The sequence below is a fragment of the Monomorium pharaonis genome, chromosome 3 (genome assembly GCF_013373865.1).
Source record: "Monomorium pharaonis isolate MP-MQ-018 chromosome 3, ASM1337386v2, whole genome shotgun sequence".
Classification (NCBI taxonomy): domain Eukaryota; kingdom Metazoa; phylum Arthropoda; class Insecta; order Hymenoptera; family Formicidae; genus Monomorium; species Monomorium pharaonis.
This window is the reverse complement of record NC_050469.1, coordinates 30,457,670-30,476,475: the sequence shown is the minus strand read 5'-3', so window position 1 is coordinate 30,476,475 and position 18,806 is coordinate 30,457,670. Positions and strand designations below refer to the sequence as shown.

General features: G+C 46.7%; 1 protein-coding gene across 8 annotated transcripts in view; it reads left to right on the top strand.

Moving 5' to 3' along the window:
• The window catches only part of LOC105832673 (homeobox protein cut), a 147,934-nt gene that overhangs the window by 66,751 nt on the left and 62,377 nt on the right, over positions 1-18,806 (top strand). For all 8 annotated transcript variants that reach the window (XM_036284732.1, XM_036284731.1, XM_036284735.1 and 5 more), the window contains exon 3: positions 8,884-9,081. In XM_036284732.1, the coding sequence (XP_036140625.1) occupies positions 8,884-9,081 (198 nt within the window). The remainder of the gene's footprint in view (positions 1-8,883; positions 9,082-18,806) is intronic.

Sequence of the window (18,806 nt, the reverse complement as noted above, 5' to 3'; positions counted from 1 at the left end):
TAATGGCACTATGCAGATACATTGAATTAGAATTCAATAGCAACTGCAAATGCATTAGCAATGTGGATGTAGATTATGGCGGATATAATGACGTTATCGATCTCGGCTCGGGGCGACATAGAGATTATTATGTGGATATTGATGTATTTTCGGAAGTCGTCTCTCCCTACTGATTTCGGCGACGTCAGCGCGGATTCAAAACAAGAGCCCGTGATTGGACGCTCCGGGCGCATCGTGAAGTGGAAGGGAAGGAGGACCCACGGGTAAGGAAGGGGAAGGGGAGGGGGGCTAGGAACTTGAAAGAGTGCTCGTGTCTAATGATGTTTAAGAAAGGGCTTTAATTTTTCATTAGGACAACGGGGAACATCAAAGGCGTTTCTTTATTTTTTAACCAATGCCTCCAGGCTAGTTTCCGCCCGCGCGCCGCTGTATTATCCGTTCTCGACTTCCGTTCGAGATACTCTTCAACCGACACCCTCGGCCGAACGAGACGTATTGACATTTCTTAAATATTGCCGTCCCGATGCCGTCCATATCGAGAGAGACGGTCTATTTGGCCCCGGGGGTTCTACTATTCTCTCTCCCTTCCTCGCTTGCCTTCGCGTAACGGATTGCATCGTCAGAAGTCGTCGGTGCACGTGGGAACCTGCTCCCTACACCACATGGAGGACCATCCTTAGCTATTAAGGGTCCGCGCATATGCGTGTGCTCAGAGTAAAGAGTCAACGGCAAACGGTCGACGACCCTCGGGGAGAGATGTCTCTCTTAGGACAACGCGAGCGCGCGTTTATTGTTCTACGATTTAACGAGCCCCTTGTGTAGACGAAAATGCCTTCTATTTCTTCATTTGCGAATGAAAACGCATGTAGATGCGTGTCGAGGGTATTTGACGTAACTTTTTGCGTTGTTACTACGTCCCGATGCGAATACGAGATTTATTCCATAAACTGGAATCACGCGCGAAAATATTAATCGCGAAACGCGGAAACATATCGTCACCTCACGTGTTACGCGTCTCTCGTTTAAAGCCAAATGCAACGGGGGGGGGGGGGAAGCATGGCGACACGATCAATGATAGCGGTCATGTCGCGCTCCTCATCTCCGATGCTCGAGCTACGAAAATGCACGTAGTAATCAATGAGAACGGAATCTGACGGAAAGAGGGGACGCGAGGGGCGCTCGCGAGAAACTCCGTGGCTTCCTCTCTTCGGTGACTCTTCGTGTATGTCTCTCGCGTCCCCGACCGCATATTGCAACGTGTACCGGGGCTTAGAGCCGATCGATATCTTAATAATAAATACAAGAGGGGTTCACTCTCTGATGGCTGGTTGGTGTGAGATTGAAGAGGGAGACTGTGGGGAGGTGATTGGGGGGAGGGGTGGAATGACGCCACGTTGTATCGGAGGATTTGCGTTAGATAGAGCAAACGAGAGGAAGGACGGAGCGAGGTAGAGAAAGAGAAAGGACGAAAGAGGCGGAGAGAAAGCGGGAGAGAGATCAAGGGAGGGTGAACGGGGCGAGCGAGAGGGAGATCATTCGCACCTCGAGGTGTAATGAGAAAATTTGAAATATCGCGGGCGTCTCCCGCCTTTCTCTTCCGCCATTCCTCTCCGCCACTTCCCTCCTCTCTCTCTCTCTCTCTCTCTCTCTCTCTTTCAACTTCCCTTCGCCTAAAAAAAAATATAACAACGCCGGTAGTCATAAACGGCTGATCCGCGTATCCTCGCCCCCTCGTCCCCTTCCATTCTTTTTCCCTGCCACCCTGTGGGAGATTATAAAGGCGCCTGGTATAAGGCACTCTCGTCTCTTACTGTCTTCCTTTGTTTGTTTGCCCGTTTCCTCTCTGTCGCCCCCGTAATGCTCGCCAACCGGGCGAGGGGGTGTTTTCGTGGACAACCGCGATTACACACCCGTCGCCGCGACGCCGTCACCGCTACCGCTGCCGCGACGCGCGCGATCGACCGGCGACCTATCGATCGACCGTAACTCCAACTCGAGGTCCGAACGTCGCATCTGTCGTAAAAATATCGGTGTACTTTTAATGAACATTCAGATACGGTCAGCGGACGCGAAATGTAGGTCACGACGCTGGTGAATCCGGTAGCTCGCAGACGCGATATAAACCCCAATGAAAGCACGGGTCGCTCGGCGTTACAACCGGCAGTTGCCGTCGAAAGCGACATTACGGATTCTTTATGCTCGCATAAATTCGCCCCTCTCCTCCCCCGCTGCCTATCGCGCAGCGTTACCCCGTGGCTTCCCGCGGTTGTACTCGTTTGTCATTGCGCGTGCACGAAAAGACGATACTGGAGGATTGACTGATGGAATGCGCTATTAATTACTACGCACACGTGTCTTTAACTACAGTCGGAGAAGAGAGAGAGAGAGAGAGAGAGAGAGAGAGTCGACGCGACCTCAATGAGGCGCGACGGAGAGGAGGGTGATGAACTCTTTATGCACGGTGAATACTGGCGGAGGCGGCATCACGCGAGGCAGATTGCGCGAGATACGTACACCACGTAAATGTTCGTCGATGTTCATACGTGAATATCGCACGGAACGGCCTTTCCTTATCGCGGAGGCAACGATACGCGTTTATATCGATTTGACAGTATGGCACGATGTGTTTGCCGATGCGAACTCTTATTTCGCCCCCCCCCTCCTCTCCTCCGCGAATTATTTTGCCCGACCTTCGACTAGCGTCTTAGCGGCGCGACATTTCACCATCTGCCACCCACCGACAGCGTTTTATAGCTCCCGTTATTCGCACTCGTTACTCGTTCTCTACCTTGGAGATTTATATTTCACACGAGCGGGCGGTCGATCGATCGATCGATCGAACGTCTCCGCGATTTCGTCGGACGGAATTCCCCGTGCCTCTCATATTAGTCAACCGGCGAAAAATAAACAGAGGAAGAAGAAGAGCGCGGTGTCGATGATGCCGGATAAAAATAGACGCGAGAACGCGTGAGGGCGCGAAGGCGAGTGATCCATTTGAGATTCATGCGTTCGACGACGGGGCGAATATCAGGCGTGCACACGAGCGCGTGCACTCCATCGCAACATTTCTTAAAATTTGAATTTCGTACAAAACGATTCCACAATATATAAAGAACAATAAAGAGAGAGAGGGAGAGAGAGGCGAGAATTCCGCGAGACTCGATTTTAAATCTGCCTTTGTTGTTAAACCTTGGGACTTTATAACGACCTGGGGATAAGCCCGTCCGACTCGCCATGACGGTCGAATCGACTGAAAGAGCTGCTTTTTGCCATTCTCAATCTTCCTCGCTCGACGGCCGAGAGAGGACGGCAAAAAAGAAAGAAGACGGCGAGAGAGTCGAAAAATCTTATTCTGGAGTTACCTGAAATTGACTGCGCGGAGATTAATATCCCACCGCCGCTGCCGCCGCCGCCGCACCCCCCGGTCGGTCAATCCCCGAGATATATAAATGCCATTCGTCTGCTGACGAATACTTTAAACGATAATTTAGATCTGTCGGGAAATATAGTACCATTATCTTATCGACGTCCTGTGTTATTATTCCGGCGTTGGAAAAATTTATTTATACGAATTGAGTGTGTTCCCACGAAGGCGGCAACTTAAAAGTAGCCAGGGAATACTAAGAGAATGCACGTTTATAAATAAAAAATTACAAATACCCCGTGCACGCGGGATCTCGCGTATGTGCAACGGCGAGCTCGCTCCAATAATAGACGACGGCCCGAACGCGAGACCGCATCGGTAACGAGTGAAAAAAAAAGGTCGCGCACTTACAGTCGCTCATTACGCGACGATACAGCGCGTCGGGAATCGATTCCTCAGTCGCTCGCACGCCGAGATGGAGGGCTGAGGAAGCGGCGCGGCGCGGTAGCACGCAAAGTGCGTGACCGTGTATAGATGCGGGAGGTAATCCCGCGGTTAAAGTTCTTGCGTCCGCGCGCGCGCGCGCGCGAGATCCTCCTGACGCGCGCGGACCTATGTCGAATCGGTGAGTACCGATCGATCGGCGGCAGCCGGGCACCGTGGGGATGTCGGATAACCGTCAATTTGCGAAAGGGGTGTAAGACGGCCGTCGGGGCCGAGACGAAACGAAACGACGGCACGGAGCGCGATCGACCCGATCGAAGCTGCCGGCACACATCGTGATCGCTCACCTTCTTCCCTCCTGCGAGCTTGAAAGGCGGTGTGTAATCGATGCTGTCGGGTCGATCGAATCGAAACTGCTGCGACGGCGACGGCGGCGGCTGCTGCTGCCAGTAGCATCTCTCGTTTAATGATAGGTGAGGAGGAGGTAGGACGACGCGACGGGGGGAGGGCGCGATCCGACCGATCTGACGTGAGCCCGTAACGAAGTAATTCGATCGTGTCACGAAATCCGCTCCGTGTATTCTGCCACGCTCGCCATTCCTTCCGCGGCCGGCTGCAATTTCGTTTCGTTTCGTTTCGTTTTCGTTTCGCTGACGCGATAACGATGCGCGCGACGAGTAAGTAAAAAGCGAATTTGTCATCTTGTTTCGACATTATTATCAAATTTTTAACGCCAGCGGCAGACGTTAGAGACCCACATAACTGAAGGTTAATGTGTTTATCGAATTAGCACGATCGATGGAATCGACGAGCGATGCTGCAGGTCTTTTTCTTTTTCCTTTTCATGCCGCACTCGGAAATATTCACTAGAGATTATCGAGCCATTAGCGAGTGCGCTTGTATTCCTCCAACGGGACGGCGACGCTGCAAACCGATATGCGCGGGCATTTTAATCGACGATCGGCGCTTTCTGGATCTGATATGGAAGGTGTCGAGCGACGAAAGAGAGACGGAGAAAGGGGGGGGGGAGAGAGAGAGAGAGAGAAAGGCAAAGGTAGAGGATGTTATTCAGAAGCGATAAAATCGTCGTAGTGCATGTAATGGCAAACACATGCGTTCTCACCCCGATCCCGTTTCTGACTCCGCCGCGGCCGCGTACAGGTCGCCCTATCGGACCGGATCTATATAACGTGGCATATGTTTAGGTCATTAATTAGCATCTGGAGCCAATTAAAGTAATTACGAATTCGACGGTGAAATATCGCCGCAGGCTCTACGGGCGGCCTAGAGGCGGCGCGCGGCGCGGCGATTCCCGAAGCCGCATGGCACATACAACACACGCAACGCACACACGGAGAACCGAACACCACGTCAGTTTTTATCAGACATCCGTCATGTTGTGAAGGCGATCGATTGTTCTACGAAACTATAACGGGGATACTTATATTGCCGCCGCCGCCGCCGCCGCGCGAGGCAATGTAAAGTTCTCCTCCCTCCTGCCGCATGGCATTACGCGACCGACCGGTCTCTATTATTCTCGGTATCGCGATCTCGTTACTAATGGCATCATTACTATCCGTTTCGACAAGTTCGGAAACTTCAGAGCCGCGCAACGGCTACTTGCAGAGCTTATCGAAGTTAAATATTGACTCGTACCTACGTACGACGTACATGCATTACGACCTAAAAAAAATGTAGAGTACGATATTTCGTGTGTATATGTGTATGTGTCGTCTGCGTGTGTTCGGGCTTGACGCTAAGCGTCAGGAAAAAAAAAGAATGTATATCTTCGGCCGGCGCGTAATTTAATTTATTCATACCGTTTCTCATTAAAGCGAAAACATTAGATCGCGTCGACGATGTACGATCCTTATATCACAAACACTTTTTATAAAAGCGTACGCGCGCGCGCGCGCGCGCTCCGTACTTCCCTGTGTTTCCGGCGAGAGGTGCACATAAGTGTATGGTAGTGGGAAATATAAATTAGCCAGTACACATCGTAATGCAGTTTAATTACAAAATAGGAGGCGCGCGCGCGCGCGCGAGCGCGCGCTTATCGCCATTTGCGCTTATTTGCGATGGTGAATATTTAGCGCAATAATAACAAGATGCGTCGGCGCGATACATACGTTCGACGCTAATAAATCACCGGCCGGCAGAATCTCTTTTGCGTTTAGATCGCATATTATAGCGTTATGGACGCTCGATCGCTCGGGAGGAGGAGGGGACGCGCGCGCGGGACGTTCGAAGAAAACCATTATCCCTCAACGACTTCCGCTGTTAATATAACGATCTCGCGGTAGCGCGCGCGAGAGGACGATCGTTATCGGCGAACCTTCTCTCCGATCCTCCGCGTCTATCGGCCCGGAGTCCTCGGGAATTTCCCCCGCCGCCGCCGACATCAGCTTCCTGACGTGTGTCCACGTGACAAATACGCAGGATGCCGCCAGACGGGCAGCTATCGATACGCATCCGCCATTCGAACAGCCATATATTACAGCTCGCTCTCGGATATGTATTTATGCTTCCCGTATCATTTCGCAATTATCGATAACATCGTCAAGGCTTTTTGCAGGAAACAATGGGTCATTACTTGCCTGCTGTAGCCTGGTGCCTCTGTTTCTTCCCCCCTCTCTCTCTCTCTCTCTCTCGCTCTCTCTCTCTCTCTTTCTGGCTCCGCGCTCCACGTTTGTCCTCACCTCTCCCGACTCTCATATGTGTCTCACGAGACATACGTCATACACATTGACGGATCGATACACACACTAATGTCGCCTTCCGCTAAACCGAACGATTATACGAAACGTTCGACATTAGTTTCGTTTCCAGTAGTTGTATATTCCCCGAACTCGATTAATCTCATGTTAAGCGTCTACGACTTTGGTTAACACCTATGGTCATTTCACTTCGTTTTATTCGTCTACGTGGTAGATGTGTTGTTAGGCTGCGCAGTCTCTGGGGAAGATAGCGAATCGTCGATCGTGACATTGTCAGCGTACCTGAACTTGTTAACCCGAATTTGTTAATAGATGGACGGTTCGTCCTGGCTTACGTCATCGATGCGCGCTCGATTGTTGATCGCACAGAAGCGACAGGTCGGTCCGGTTTTCCTTCCGACTCTGGCGAGCCGGTACAGAAGCGGTATAACCTGTTTGATTCGAGCGATCGATCCTCGAATCCCTTCCCGGATGCCTTCTATCGGCTCGGCCGCGCGAACGTGGATGAAGCGGACAACGGGAAAAGAGAGGAAACGAACGAGTCGCGGAGGGAGGACGAGAATTACGGGCAGGGGGTGGCTATCCGGCGTGCACACGAACGCGAATGTGACCGGGGATAGGCCGGTTCGAGGACCGTGCTACTTTGAATATAAAAGCCACTATAATTAATATCCAGACCCAGAATAACAGGGGAGGGGGTGAACAAACAATATTTATTAGGTACTTTATGGGAAAAGTTTAAAAAGGCAGAATCCCCTCTCTCGTACTTAACGGTACCTTCGTTATTTTCGTTATTATCGACTCTCTCCCTTGTTTCTCTCTCTCACCATCGACGGAAGAGTTTCGGTTCGAAAGAAAATCCAGTCCTCCCCCCATTCGGTATCGCATTCAGTCTCCGCATTCACGACACTCGTTTGCGTGCTCCAAACGTTGATAAAGGGGTAGCGACATCGCGGCAGACGTCGCACGTCGTCGCACGCTAATTAACGAGCGCTTTGCTCTGGGAATCCGGCAAAGGCGAATGTGGTCGCCGAAAGTATTTCGTCGTTAATGGTCTCTCCTTGCGAGAGCTTCGCCTTCGACTTCGCTCTCTTGACGGAACAGTGCTCCTTCACGTATCGATATGCATGAGCGATTTCAGCAGAAATGCAGAAACTCGCTACGAGCGCGACATGCGGGGCCTAATTATTGTGACTGACATGTCACAGCGGCAACGATGTTTGCACCGCGAGCATCAAGTTAACGGTTAAACTCGCAAAAGTATTGGCGGCGATTACAGTGTTTCTAGTTGATATTGCTGTAATTATATTATATATATATATATAATTACATATTTTATTTACTACACAGAAACATAATTTGAAAATGTTTTAGTTTAAATGTTTCGTAAAAATTTTGTAACATTATTTATGGTTTGGTCTGCTGATTGTAGAGGCACAAAAATATCACCAGCTCCTCACTCTTAGTGTACTCAATTCTCTCACATCAGAACGAGCGAGATATTTTTAATGCGGACAATACCAGGTACAGGTGGTTTGACGTGAACTCTCCCGCGGGACATTCCTTCGAATTTCGATAATCTTAAGAGATCACATTATAGAACGACGGAGGGCATTACAATGTCCAGGATCAAAGAAACTGTGCGACGCCAGAGCCTGCTATTTCCTGCGCTGAGAATATCAAAGCAGTCTCGCGCGGCTCGACGGGCCGTCGTTTCTATTTTTGCCGGCTTTTCGTAGCCGCGAAATTAGGTGCAGCCGGCGAGAATTGATTGATTTCGCGTCGCACGGCTCCGCGACGGTAATTTAACGATCCGGACCACCGTGAAAAATTTGCACACCTTAAGCGCAATCGTCTGCGCCGTTACAACTCTCGCTGATTCTGTGTTGCAAAATTAAACCTGTTTAAAGCGAGACGAGGTACAATCTCGAATTACATAGTACCTACGTCTCGATAGAAAGGACCACCGTTTATTATTATTAACTCGAGTACAGCAACACTTTTCCATTTCTTCTATTAATCGGTCTCTCGAAATTATCGAATATTAAATATCAGTTTACACACACATACATACACACGCGCGCGCGCGCGCGCGCGTAAAAAGTGTGAGTTGTATTAAAGAACTTATATCGATAGAGTTGATAAAAAAATGACAATACCGCTCGTTTATATCGCGTGATATTGTTAACGTGACTCGAATTGATTTTACAATTTAACGTAACGCGAAACTTCGTCGTCGCATATTTGACTAAAGACACCGAGAAAATTTAAAAACGTGATTTTCAATTCCCACCGAGTTGATGTAGCGTGTTTATTACGAGCATTAACATTAATTATCGTCTCTTCTCCTTGTTACAGAGAGCGACTTCGGCGGAGAAAGAAATAGCCGCGCTAAAAGAACAGCTCGCAACGAATGACAACAATTCCAAGACTGAGGGACACCAATTGTCTCAGCCTCCGCAGGGAAGCGATCAACAACAGGTACACGATGCCAGCAATCCCAGAAGGACGCCGAACAGCAACCTCGAGCAGGAGCTGCAGGCCAAAGACAAAGAGGTACGTTAGATCAAACTCGAACTCTTCCGCTAAAATGTTGCTCTCTCGTGTATTACCATGTAGAATGATGATTCTAATCTTAAACTTCTCTCTCTCTCTCTCTATCTAGCTATCTATCTATCTACATATCTCTATCTCTAACATTTAATTGAAAATAAGAAATAATGGATTCATAATTTCTTCAACAATAATGACGAAACAAATTGTCTCTGATAAAAAATATTATTATATTAATATCCATATTCATGTTTCCCTCAAAATTTCTGTTAATTACTGACAATGTAGATGATGAGCTGGTATCGTTGTAATGAAGGAAAACAGATCTCGCGAAAGGATTGACAAATCGAACGTTCCTTCACGAACAATCGCGTGGCTTAAACCAACTGGGGGGATGGCTGCGTGCAAAACCAGCCGCGTGCATGCAACTGCGATTTCTGTGTACAGACACGCGTGAGCAGCGGCAGTGTCGAGGCGAATGACTAACGTTGCTCGTGTTCGATATCCGCATTCGGCGGATTATTGTCCCTCTCCTTCTTTATCCGCCTACGCAATTCTGTTTCCACGCAATCACGTACGTATACCGCACGCATGCCTGACACTCATCCCTTGTAACCGATTGCTATCGTCGCTCAGAACCTCCAAATAGTGTTCTCACCTAAACTTTTTAAATTAGTAGCCGCGTTTATGTAGACAGAAGGTCTTTACAATTCTCTCGAAAGTTAGCTGAATACATTTCGATACAAAATTTTGCAATTTATTATTAAAAGTCTTGTACACCAATATTACACTGAAATACTAGGTATACATGGATACAATATCCTTCAACGATGTATTAATTAATACATGTATATTTGTATTATGGTGTGTGTATAAAAGTGTAGTAATTATTACGTCATACTTAACATCGTTGAAGGATATTATATAATGTAAGAGAGAATGCTATTTCAAAAATTACGGAAATGATATCAGCCGATGGAAGTATGTATTTAACACACAAGATCAAGTTAGTACTTTGCGCGCTAACTTCTCTCTGTGTTTGGCGCAAATTATATTTATTTATAAGGGGGCTGGCATATAAAATACAGAGGCGGAAGCGGTTGTAGGTTTTTCGCACAGCGAATCGCATTCAAAGGCGGCAACGTGATTGGCATACGAACGGCAAGTAATGAATTCGGGCGAGTCATTTCGCAACTTTCTCGCGTGGCATTTTTCCTCCCGAGAGAGAGATACACGATCGGGACCTAGATTCGCGATAAACGTTTCAAATTACTCCGTTGCTGCGGAACCACGCGAACTCCCGCTTGCAGCTATAAGTAGCGAACGTGTAACTAACGATACTCGATCGGCCCCATCGAAATAGATAACGAAGTCAATTTAGAAAAGCCGTAACCGCGCCGGGGATCTATCGGCCTCTCTATCTCTCTCTATCTCTCTTCAACGTCATCCACTAACGTCGCGTCCGGTTGAATAGGTGCATCTCGGTGCATATATTTAGTAGCCGACAAACGGCACACGTCGTACGGGGATCCGGCCGGCTCGCTCGGGTCGTTAAAGTGCCGAAATGCCGCGACGGCGAGGACTTTTTATTATTCGGTTTGCCGATCCGCGCGGTTTCGGAACCGGCGGTGTATCGTATATTTATCGAGAGGGTAAATAACCCCGAGGGGCGAGGAGGGCGAGCGCGCGCGCACGCGCACACGCAGGCGCGATTTCGTTCTCTCGGCGAAAATAGCCGCCGACCGGCACAAACCCAAAGTCTCTTCGGAAAGCCGGGCGAATGCAACATTGCTCTCGTCTAACTGCCCGCTGCAATCCCGAGCTGCGACGTGCAGCTGCCGCGCGACACGGATGAATGGAGATAATGACGGTCATCCCTCACTTTTACCGCCAAATATTCGACCTAATAAACTACGACGGTAGTCTCGTACCGGGCGACTCCGTTTTCTCGGGTTTCGTTTTACCTGGGGGATAGCCGAGGTATCGCCGCGGTATGCCGAGCCGTTACGCTTCTGGCTGATGTGCAATTAAAGTCGATTAATTGCAAGTAGGTAATTATATATAAATGTACGTAGCGTAACGAAAATATTACGTCTGCAACTGACGTGCCTGTCGCTGTTGTACAAGTCACGTGCTTTGAGATGAAAAAGCCTCTTTTCTTTAATTCGGTCCATGTTGATAACATTATTAATTATAAATCAAACACTAATATTAAACAAACGAAAAATATTAATTCGCTACAAAAAATCTATATCCCTTTGACGAAGGATACGGGGGGTTATCCAGATCAAACTACCAGTTGAGCAAGGTACATAGAGCTATTTAAGTCAATAAATCTTCGAGAGGTAGGTATAGAATACGAGTTACCCGTCGTGCTACTCGAAGCCTTTTTTCCCCCGGAAGTGGTCAGGAAGAGCCTAAGTGGTAGTTGCACCCTTTAGTGCCGTGCACTTTGCGTGGTTTACGAAGCGGCGTGCAAGGAGGTCGAGCCCGTAAAAATCTTGCGGTAAAGGGAAAGGAGTGTGGCGGGAATGGCGGTGGGAGGAGGAAGCGTAACCTGTTAAGGGTGTATAATGCGAGAGGGGTGAAAACAGCGGCGGGCGACGACGAGCAGCGGGTGGCGGAGGTGTACACGAGTCCTTAAACAAAGCCAAAAACACTTAAAGCGGCGCGCGTGTAAGAAAGGAGTGATAAAAACGTCGCTAAGAGTTCAATAAGTATCCTCCTTAGAGCCAATAACAACCACTCTTCCTTTTCTGTCGCTTTCAGCCGCCCTTACTCCGCTTCACCCCCCCCCCCCTCGCGTCGCCCCGCGCAAGGAAAATCGTTTGCTTCGAAGCCTCGGAGCCTGTTGTAATCCCGGAGCCGATAATCTCCGATCCCGTCCCTCCCCTTGTCAACGTCGTATCCTTGGTCCTTGTTCGTCCGTCCGTCCCCTTGTCTCGAGGGTAGAAAGGGGACGGCGCGCGTTCTGTTCTCACCGACGATGCCTTTTAACGGATAAGAATTTGCTCCGCGGACAATGTCTTTATTGAGAAGCCATCGCGCGCCGTGGAGCACCGGAATGATTTTTATTATTCGTCGATTAAAGGGAGGTAATGGCAGTTTCAAGTCCCTCCCGTGCGACGGGATGATTTAAGGACGATAATGAGGAGTAAATAATGCGATAGTGTCTCTCCGAAGAAGGGCGGGGGGGAGGGCGAGCTGTCTCGGGGAGGGGTGTTCGCGATACTCGGGAGTCCTGAGTCTCCATGAATTATGGAGACTTCGGAAGTACACTAGTTTATGATGGGTCCATAATTATCAGACACGTATGTGTCGATTCTACGTATTGCCGTAGCTGATACCGTCTCCGCTCCGTTAATAGTTTTCGATACGCGTTGTCTGATATTCCGAATGTAAAAAAAAAGTCTTCGCGAATTGAACAGATTCCTCGACCTCTTTTGGCGCGACGTAACGTTACGAGTAACATATGAACCACTTGATTACACGTGACACTACCTAGAACTTTTCGAACACAACAGATCTCGGAATCGTGGATCTTCGTGGACGTTTCGCTTCCGCGTATTCGCCATTTCGGCTTTTCGGCATATTAATAACGCTTGATAGCGATGACGCGCGCGTAATCCAGAAGCTTCTCTCTCTCTCTCTTTTTTTTTTATTTTTCGGAAAACGCGTTGTCGAGCGAGACAGATTGTATCAGCCATCATCTTTTTCCGAGAGCGTCTCGTCAGCTGATAAGAATTATCACTTTGCACTTATCAATCGACTCCGCGGCTTCGGGCGACATGTTTTGACATCGGCGAAGACAAGAATTGTCTCCAGACAACCTTGAACAATTAATTCTGACATCCAGTGATATTTTTGCGCTTGTATTTTTTTTTCCAGATAATCGAAAAAGTTATACTCTCGATCGCGACCAGAAACCCCGGGGTCGTTTTATTTTTGGAAATGCACTATCCACGACGCGTAACGAAGTAGCGATGATTCGCGATTGCCAACGTCTTTCGTGTCCCACGACTCATTATCTCGATATTTTGGAGCTGCATGGTATTGTGCATGCGAAGCTCCGAACCGCCACACAACGGCCAGTCCCGTCACGGCACGTCTATAATTTCAACGAGACGCTGCGATTCACGTTGTCCCCGCGGCACCCTGTCCGTCACCCCCGGAGACAGGCTCGCGGTTTCGCGCGCATTTAAATCTTGCGTTCCCGCCGAAAATAAATCACTTTCGTCGCGCGTCCTGGATCATGCACGGGCGAGCAACACGAGCACTCGGAAAGGGGACCGTTGTCAGGAAATTCGCGGGGGTTTCTTTATTTTTGACGCTGAGTCGCATTTTGCGATACCTATATTGGAGCATTCGTCGTCCGATACAAGGCGGATGCAAGGTTATAATATTAGACCGGAGAGGATCAGTAGAAAAAGAGAGACAGAGGGGAGAAATACTTTTTCCCGGATAGGATGTGGGCAGATATTAGAATCGTTGCGACCGCGTAACATCCTATAAACATGGCAATAATAAAAATTAGCGCGATGGATAAAGCGGCGCGATAAGCGCGCTCGTCCGCGATTCATTCCGTTTCCGTTTCCGGTCGCGTAACCGCGCCGCGCGCATATCGAAGCACGATGAGTATCGATGTAGGACGGAGCGTGCATGCCCGTCGACTCCGCCGGTGCACCACGGTAGCAGACGTTCGCGGAATCCACGGACTTAGATCCCACAACGAGACCAGGCTCTGGCGATATTTGTGCTGCTTAAATTGTCGCGATAACGACGCGGCGCGTTGACATTTCTGACGACATTTTTAAGTCGCGAGAGAAGGAGAAAGAGAGAGAGAGATATTCTTATTGAGCGTCCGTGGAATCTTCAACATGCGTATAATTGCCACGACGCGCATACAAAGTAACTTGAAATGCTTCATCTAGATTTATCTCCCAATGCGAACAATAAATTACAATGGCGGAAATGTTCACAATGTTTAGTCTTTGAGTTCCACCAACATCGTCGTCTCTCCTTGTCCCCTTGCTGCTGCAGAAATTGGATATAGTGACAATGATAACATACGCGCTACCTAGGTGGCGGAGAATGAGAGAGAGAGAGAGAGAGAGAGAGAGAGAGAGCCTTCGGTAGCCTTTGTGTAGCTCGTGACGCGGCGACAAATTGAATTCGTCACGGCCGCAACTCTAAATTCTCGCTATTTTGTTGCTGTACTTATCTTCGGGATTTTGTCGCGTCTTACCGGCCCCCCTAGTCTCTCTCACTTCCCGCAGCTGCTTGATCTTAATTAAACGCCAGAAATCTCTGGCAGCTTTAAAACTCGTAATAGATATTCATTTGTCCTTAACGCTTCGCGTGCCACGAGTCCCCAGTCGTAATTACATCAAGTTATCATGGCATGCTTGGTCAATGAGAGTAAGTAGAAACTGCGTTTTAACGTTATTTGTCAATGAATAAAGAGAATCATTATTTTAACGTTATTTGTCAGGTCGCGATGACAAATTAGGGCCGGTGCCGTGTAAGCCGCGCGAAGACATTTTCCGAGACGCCGTCTCGGAAGCTTACGTTTGGAATATACGCGTGACGTAAAAAAAAAAGGGGGGGGGAAGAAATGTCCTCCGCTCTTCGAAACGATAATTTTAAATTGCGGGCAATACGATTATTACATAATTGCGTGACACGAGTTTAATTTGCATTCATTGCAATTGGAAATTATTAATTATTCAATCTGCCTGTCACATCGATTCTCGAATATTTCACCGATTATCTCGGGGTAACGCAAACGCGATGCACGCGCTGATGATTGACAGTGATTGCTGCCAAAAGGCACACAGTGGAAGCACGAGTCATTTGGCCGTTGTAGCGTGACGAGTGATTCATTCTCCGCGCAATTATAACAGAAAATATAATGGGTCCTTCGGATATCTATCAATTCGTTAATAACAGTAATAATAGTAATAATAATGGCGACGCGGGGTTCGGGGTATTTTAAATTTCTGAGAATTTGTATCGCAAATGAGTCCTTAACGACTTCGACGAAGTTGAGAGAATTATTTTATTTCGGATCGTTTTCTTTCGGCTCTCACGAGAGGCTCAAGGGGTGACAAAGAGAAGGATAAAGAGAGAAGGAGCGGGAGAAGAAGAGGAGTACAACTTCTGGCAGCGTGGCGAGATGAAAGAGACACCGTGATACTCGTGCCAAGGCAAATACGCTCGGCGAGTGTTTCAAAACACGTTGGCTAATGTACCGAGCGCGGTAGATCGAAAAATAACCGTGAGCGTTATCCGCGCCTCTTCTTCTTCTTATGTCCCATTCCCGCGTATATCGTCCTACGGCGAAGTGAGATTACCACCGGAACAACCGAGCGCGGTCGTTCTCTGGCAAAAGGCATAATAGAACATCTCCTTCTTGCCGTGTTTTCGCTCGCTCGGTGATGCCGCACCGAAGTGGCCACGCCACTCGAAGTGGATACAAGTGTGCCCGAACGATTGTACAAATGTAATTCTTGGACGCGTTTATTATTTTATTCGCTCTCTCGCGCCTCTCGATTCTGTTCATTATTTACGATTAAACGCGCGAATCGCAAGTTAAGCTGACGCTCTAAAATTTCACCGGTCACTTCGTCGGCATATCATTTATGAGTGGAGGTATAAGTCGACAATCTGAGATACCGTGGAATAACTTTCTCGTTTTGTACTTCCGTCGTGACTACAGCGTCGACGACGGATGAACATCTTTGAAGTACCGTGGAATTTCTATTTCCCTTTTGTTCTCTCTGTTTAGTGTCGACTGTAAAATTACTTTTTGGAATCTCACACGGTATTTAGGAACAGATAATTAAAATTATCAAAAGACCATCGCGAAAATTGTAACTGCAAGTGACTCAAACATTTGCGCACGTGAGAAAAAAAGATTGCAATTACCATTTAACTATAATTTATACTCATTTTCGATGACAACTATATATTTATGTGTTTAAATCATGCAAATTATAACGACTAATCATTATTACAATGTAAATAGTAAGCAAATGTGTGTTAAAAAAATAGTTATACTATAATTATTATAATTACATTTCTGATATTGAAATGGTTTTTTTTACTGTATCTTTTCTTGATATTTTACTGTATAAACTTGAAAATATTGTAATGTAGTTTTCATAATTGACAGAACTAAAACATCAAGTATTATAAACTAACAGTAGTAACTACAAAAATAGTGCTCCTATAATCTATGTTCTTATATTACTTTATCATACAATTATAGACAAGGAAATAATTCATTACTTGTAACAAAGTTAGAGTTTTTTTTCCAGGAATTATAACATAACTGTGTCCTATTCTTTCTGTACATAACTGTAATTTAGTTATACTTTTTTGGTCATTACTTTTTGAGAGAGAAAAATTGTAACTCTATGCTAGTTACTTTTACAAAGTAACTTTTTCATTCCTGATTATAGTCATAAGTATCAAACATCTTTTTCACAGTATGGCATAACTATGGTATAATGTTCATTACATATTAATTAAAAAATCAAGATAGAGATAATAAAAGTAACATAAACATTTGTTATGTAGTTCCAATTGTAATTAAAGTGAATATAACTATTTTTTACATTTGCTTATTATTTATTATTATTATTATTATTATATCTAATTACTTTATGCATGATTTAAGGATAATATTCAAAAATTGCGCGATATTAAAATTTACTTTTTCTTCCACGAGTGACTGTTCGAGTCTTATCTTGTCATCACAGACTTCTTCGTGTGAGCCAATCGGAACCTTGTCCGTTTGTCGCAATTAACAACGAGATATCGGTAACGGACGCCATATTGGTAACGCCGATGATAGGCCCGCAAGAGTATATCCATAACGATATTACCATATTTGCCCTGATAGGAAGATTTGCTGATAATTAGCGCGATAAGGAACAATCGACTGCGCAATACACGATGATACAGCGTGACAAACAATCGGCTCGCGGCTCGAACGAAACGACAAATTTTATCATGCCTCCGGCACGACGATTACGTGTCTGTGTGTATACGCTATACATATAATGGATATGTAGCGTACTTATCCGCGAAGTATCCACGGCGCCATGCGCCATAAAACAGATTAGACTTACGTTGAACTGACGGATCTATCAGTGTGGGTGGAGAAACTAGAGCTCTAACAATTATGTAATCATTTCTATAGATTTAATTATATATGAACCACATGCAGACACACAGGCGCGCGCGTTTTTTAAAATTGATATTATAAATTTAGTATATACAAAATTAACTAACGTATTTTTATCGGGGAAATAATGAATTAAATATTCATAATGCATATCAGAAATAATTTAAATTTCATAATATATATTTGATAATTTATATTTTATTCAATTTGAAAAAATTTGAACAATATAATTTTAAATCTAATTCTCTCTCTCTCTCTCTCTGTGCTTTTTGCATAAAAACTAACTCTATTTAGCGTTTTCACGATGTGCACAAATTTTAGGACAAATTTGGTTTCTTATGGATAACGTAGCTTTGCAGTACAAACGCAATATGAAATGCAATAATTTTTGCAGATGTTATATCTGCATACGTCTCATCAGGAATCTACCTTGCGGTATCCGCGGAAAGGATTCGCGGTTGCGTTGAGGCTTTCGAGAGGGTTTCGACTCGAGGGTACTGACCAAACGAAAGGATCGGTGTAGGGAGGACAGGGGCAACAGTGGTCTGGCAAAAATCTAGAAATATTTGCACTCAAGCGAAAATGACACGGGTTATAAGTGCAGCGAGTGCTTTCCGTTCTCGCGACTTCTTCCGGCGATAGCTGTCCAGCTTACACTGGACGTCAGGGGGAATATTCCAATATCGTTAGAGATATTCATTTCGTAAGAGAGAATTTCGAGTAGAATGAAATATACAAAAATCCGCGATATAACTTCACTCCCCCGTACATTTTTCGGAAAAAAAACTGCAGCTCTCTTCTCCGCCGTCGTTTTGTCTCTCTTCCTTCGTCCTTCTTGCCTCGAATTCCCATATCGGACCGATCTGACTATCAATTTTATGACTATCGCTGTTGCTGGCATCGATGTTCCGATTAGGACATTTAATTGTTAACATCATTTCAGTTTTTTTTAACAATTTTCTACGAGTTGCTCGTGACGTTATTTAAGACCGGTCAATAGCGGTATATCAATCTGATTAAGCCCGAGCAAACATTCTGTTGCATCAACGACGTTGCGGTGCAGCTCGAAAGCGAATTATCCGTAAGCAACGCTCTCTCGATCTACATCACCTAACCCGTGAGCGCAATCAGGAATATCCCTCGCGTTCTCCCTCGAGTTGTGCGTATGTGTGCGCGCGGTAAAGGAAAAAAGAGGGAGAGGAAAGACGATCCGCATGCTCCATCATCGTCGGCTGAAACATTAATTAGAAAATCTGAATAATTAGGAACTAACTTTCGCGCGACGTGTAAAACTCGTTCCGCCCCGATCCGCGCACGAATACGTACGTAACAACACGTGTGCGTGATGCGTGGTTGCGTCTGTTTCGCACTCCGTAGGTCGGTGGGAGTCCGCCTTCCTCTCGGCCGACCTCGGCGGGGGCAGAAGGGAGGGAAGGATGAAAAGCGGACGGACGGCAGGGTCTCACCCTTCTGCAGCTTCGCTCTTAGCTTTTTAAAAAAAAAAAGAGGGGGGGAGGGTTCTCCTCAGTTCGAACCG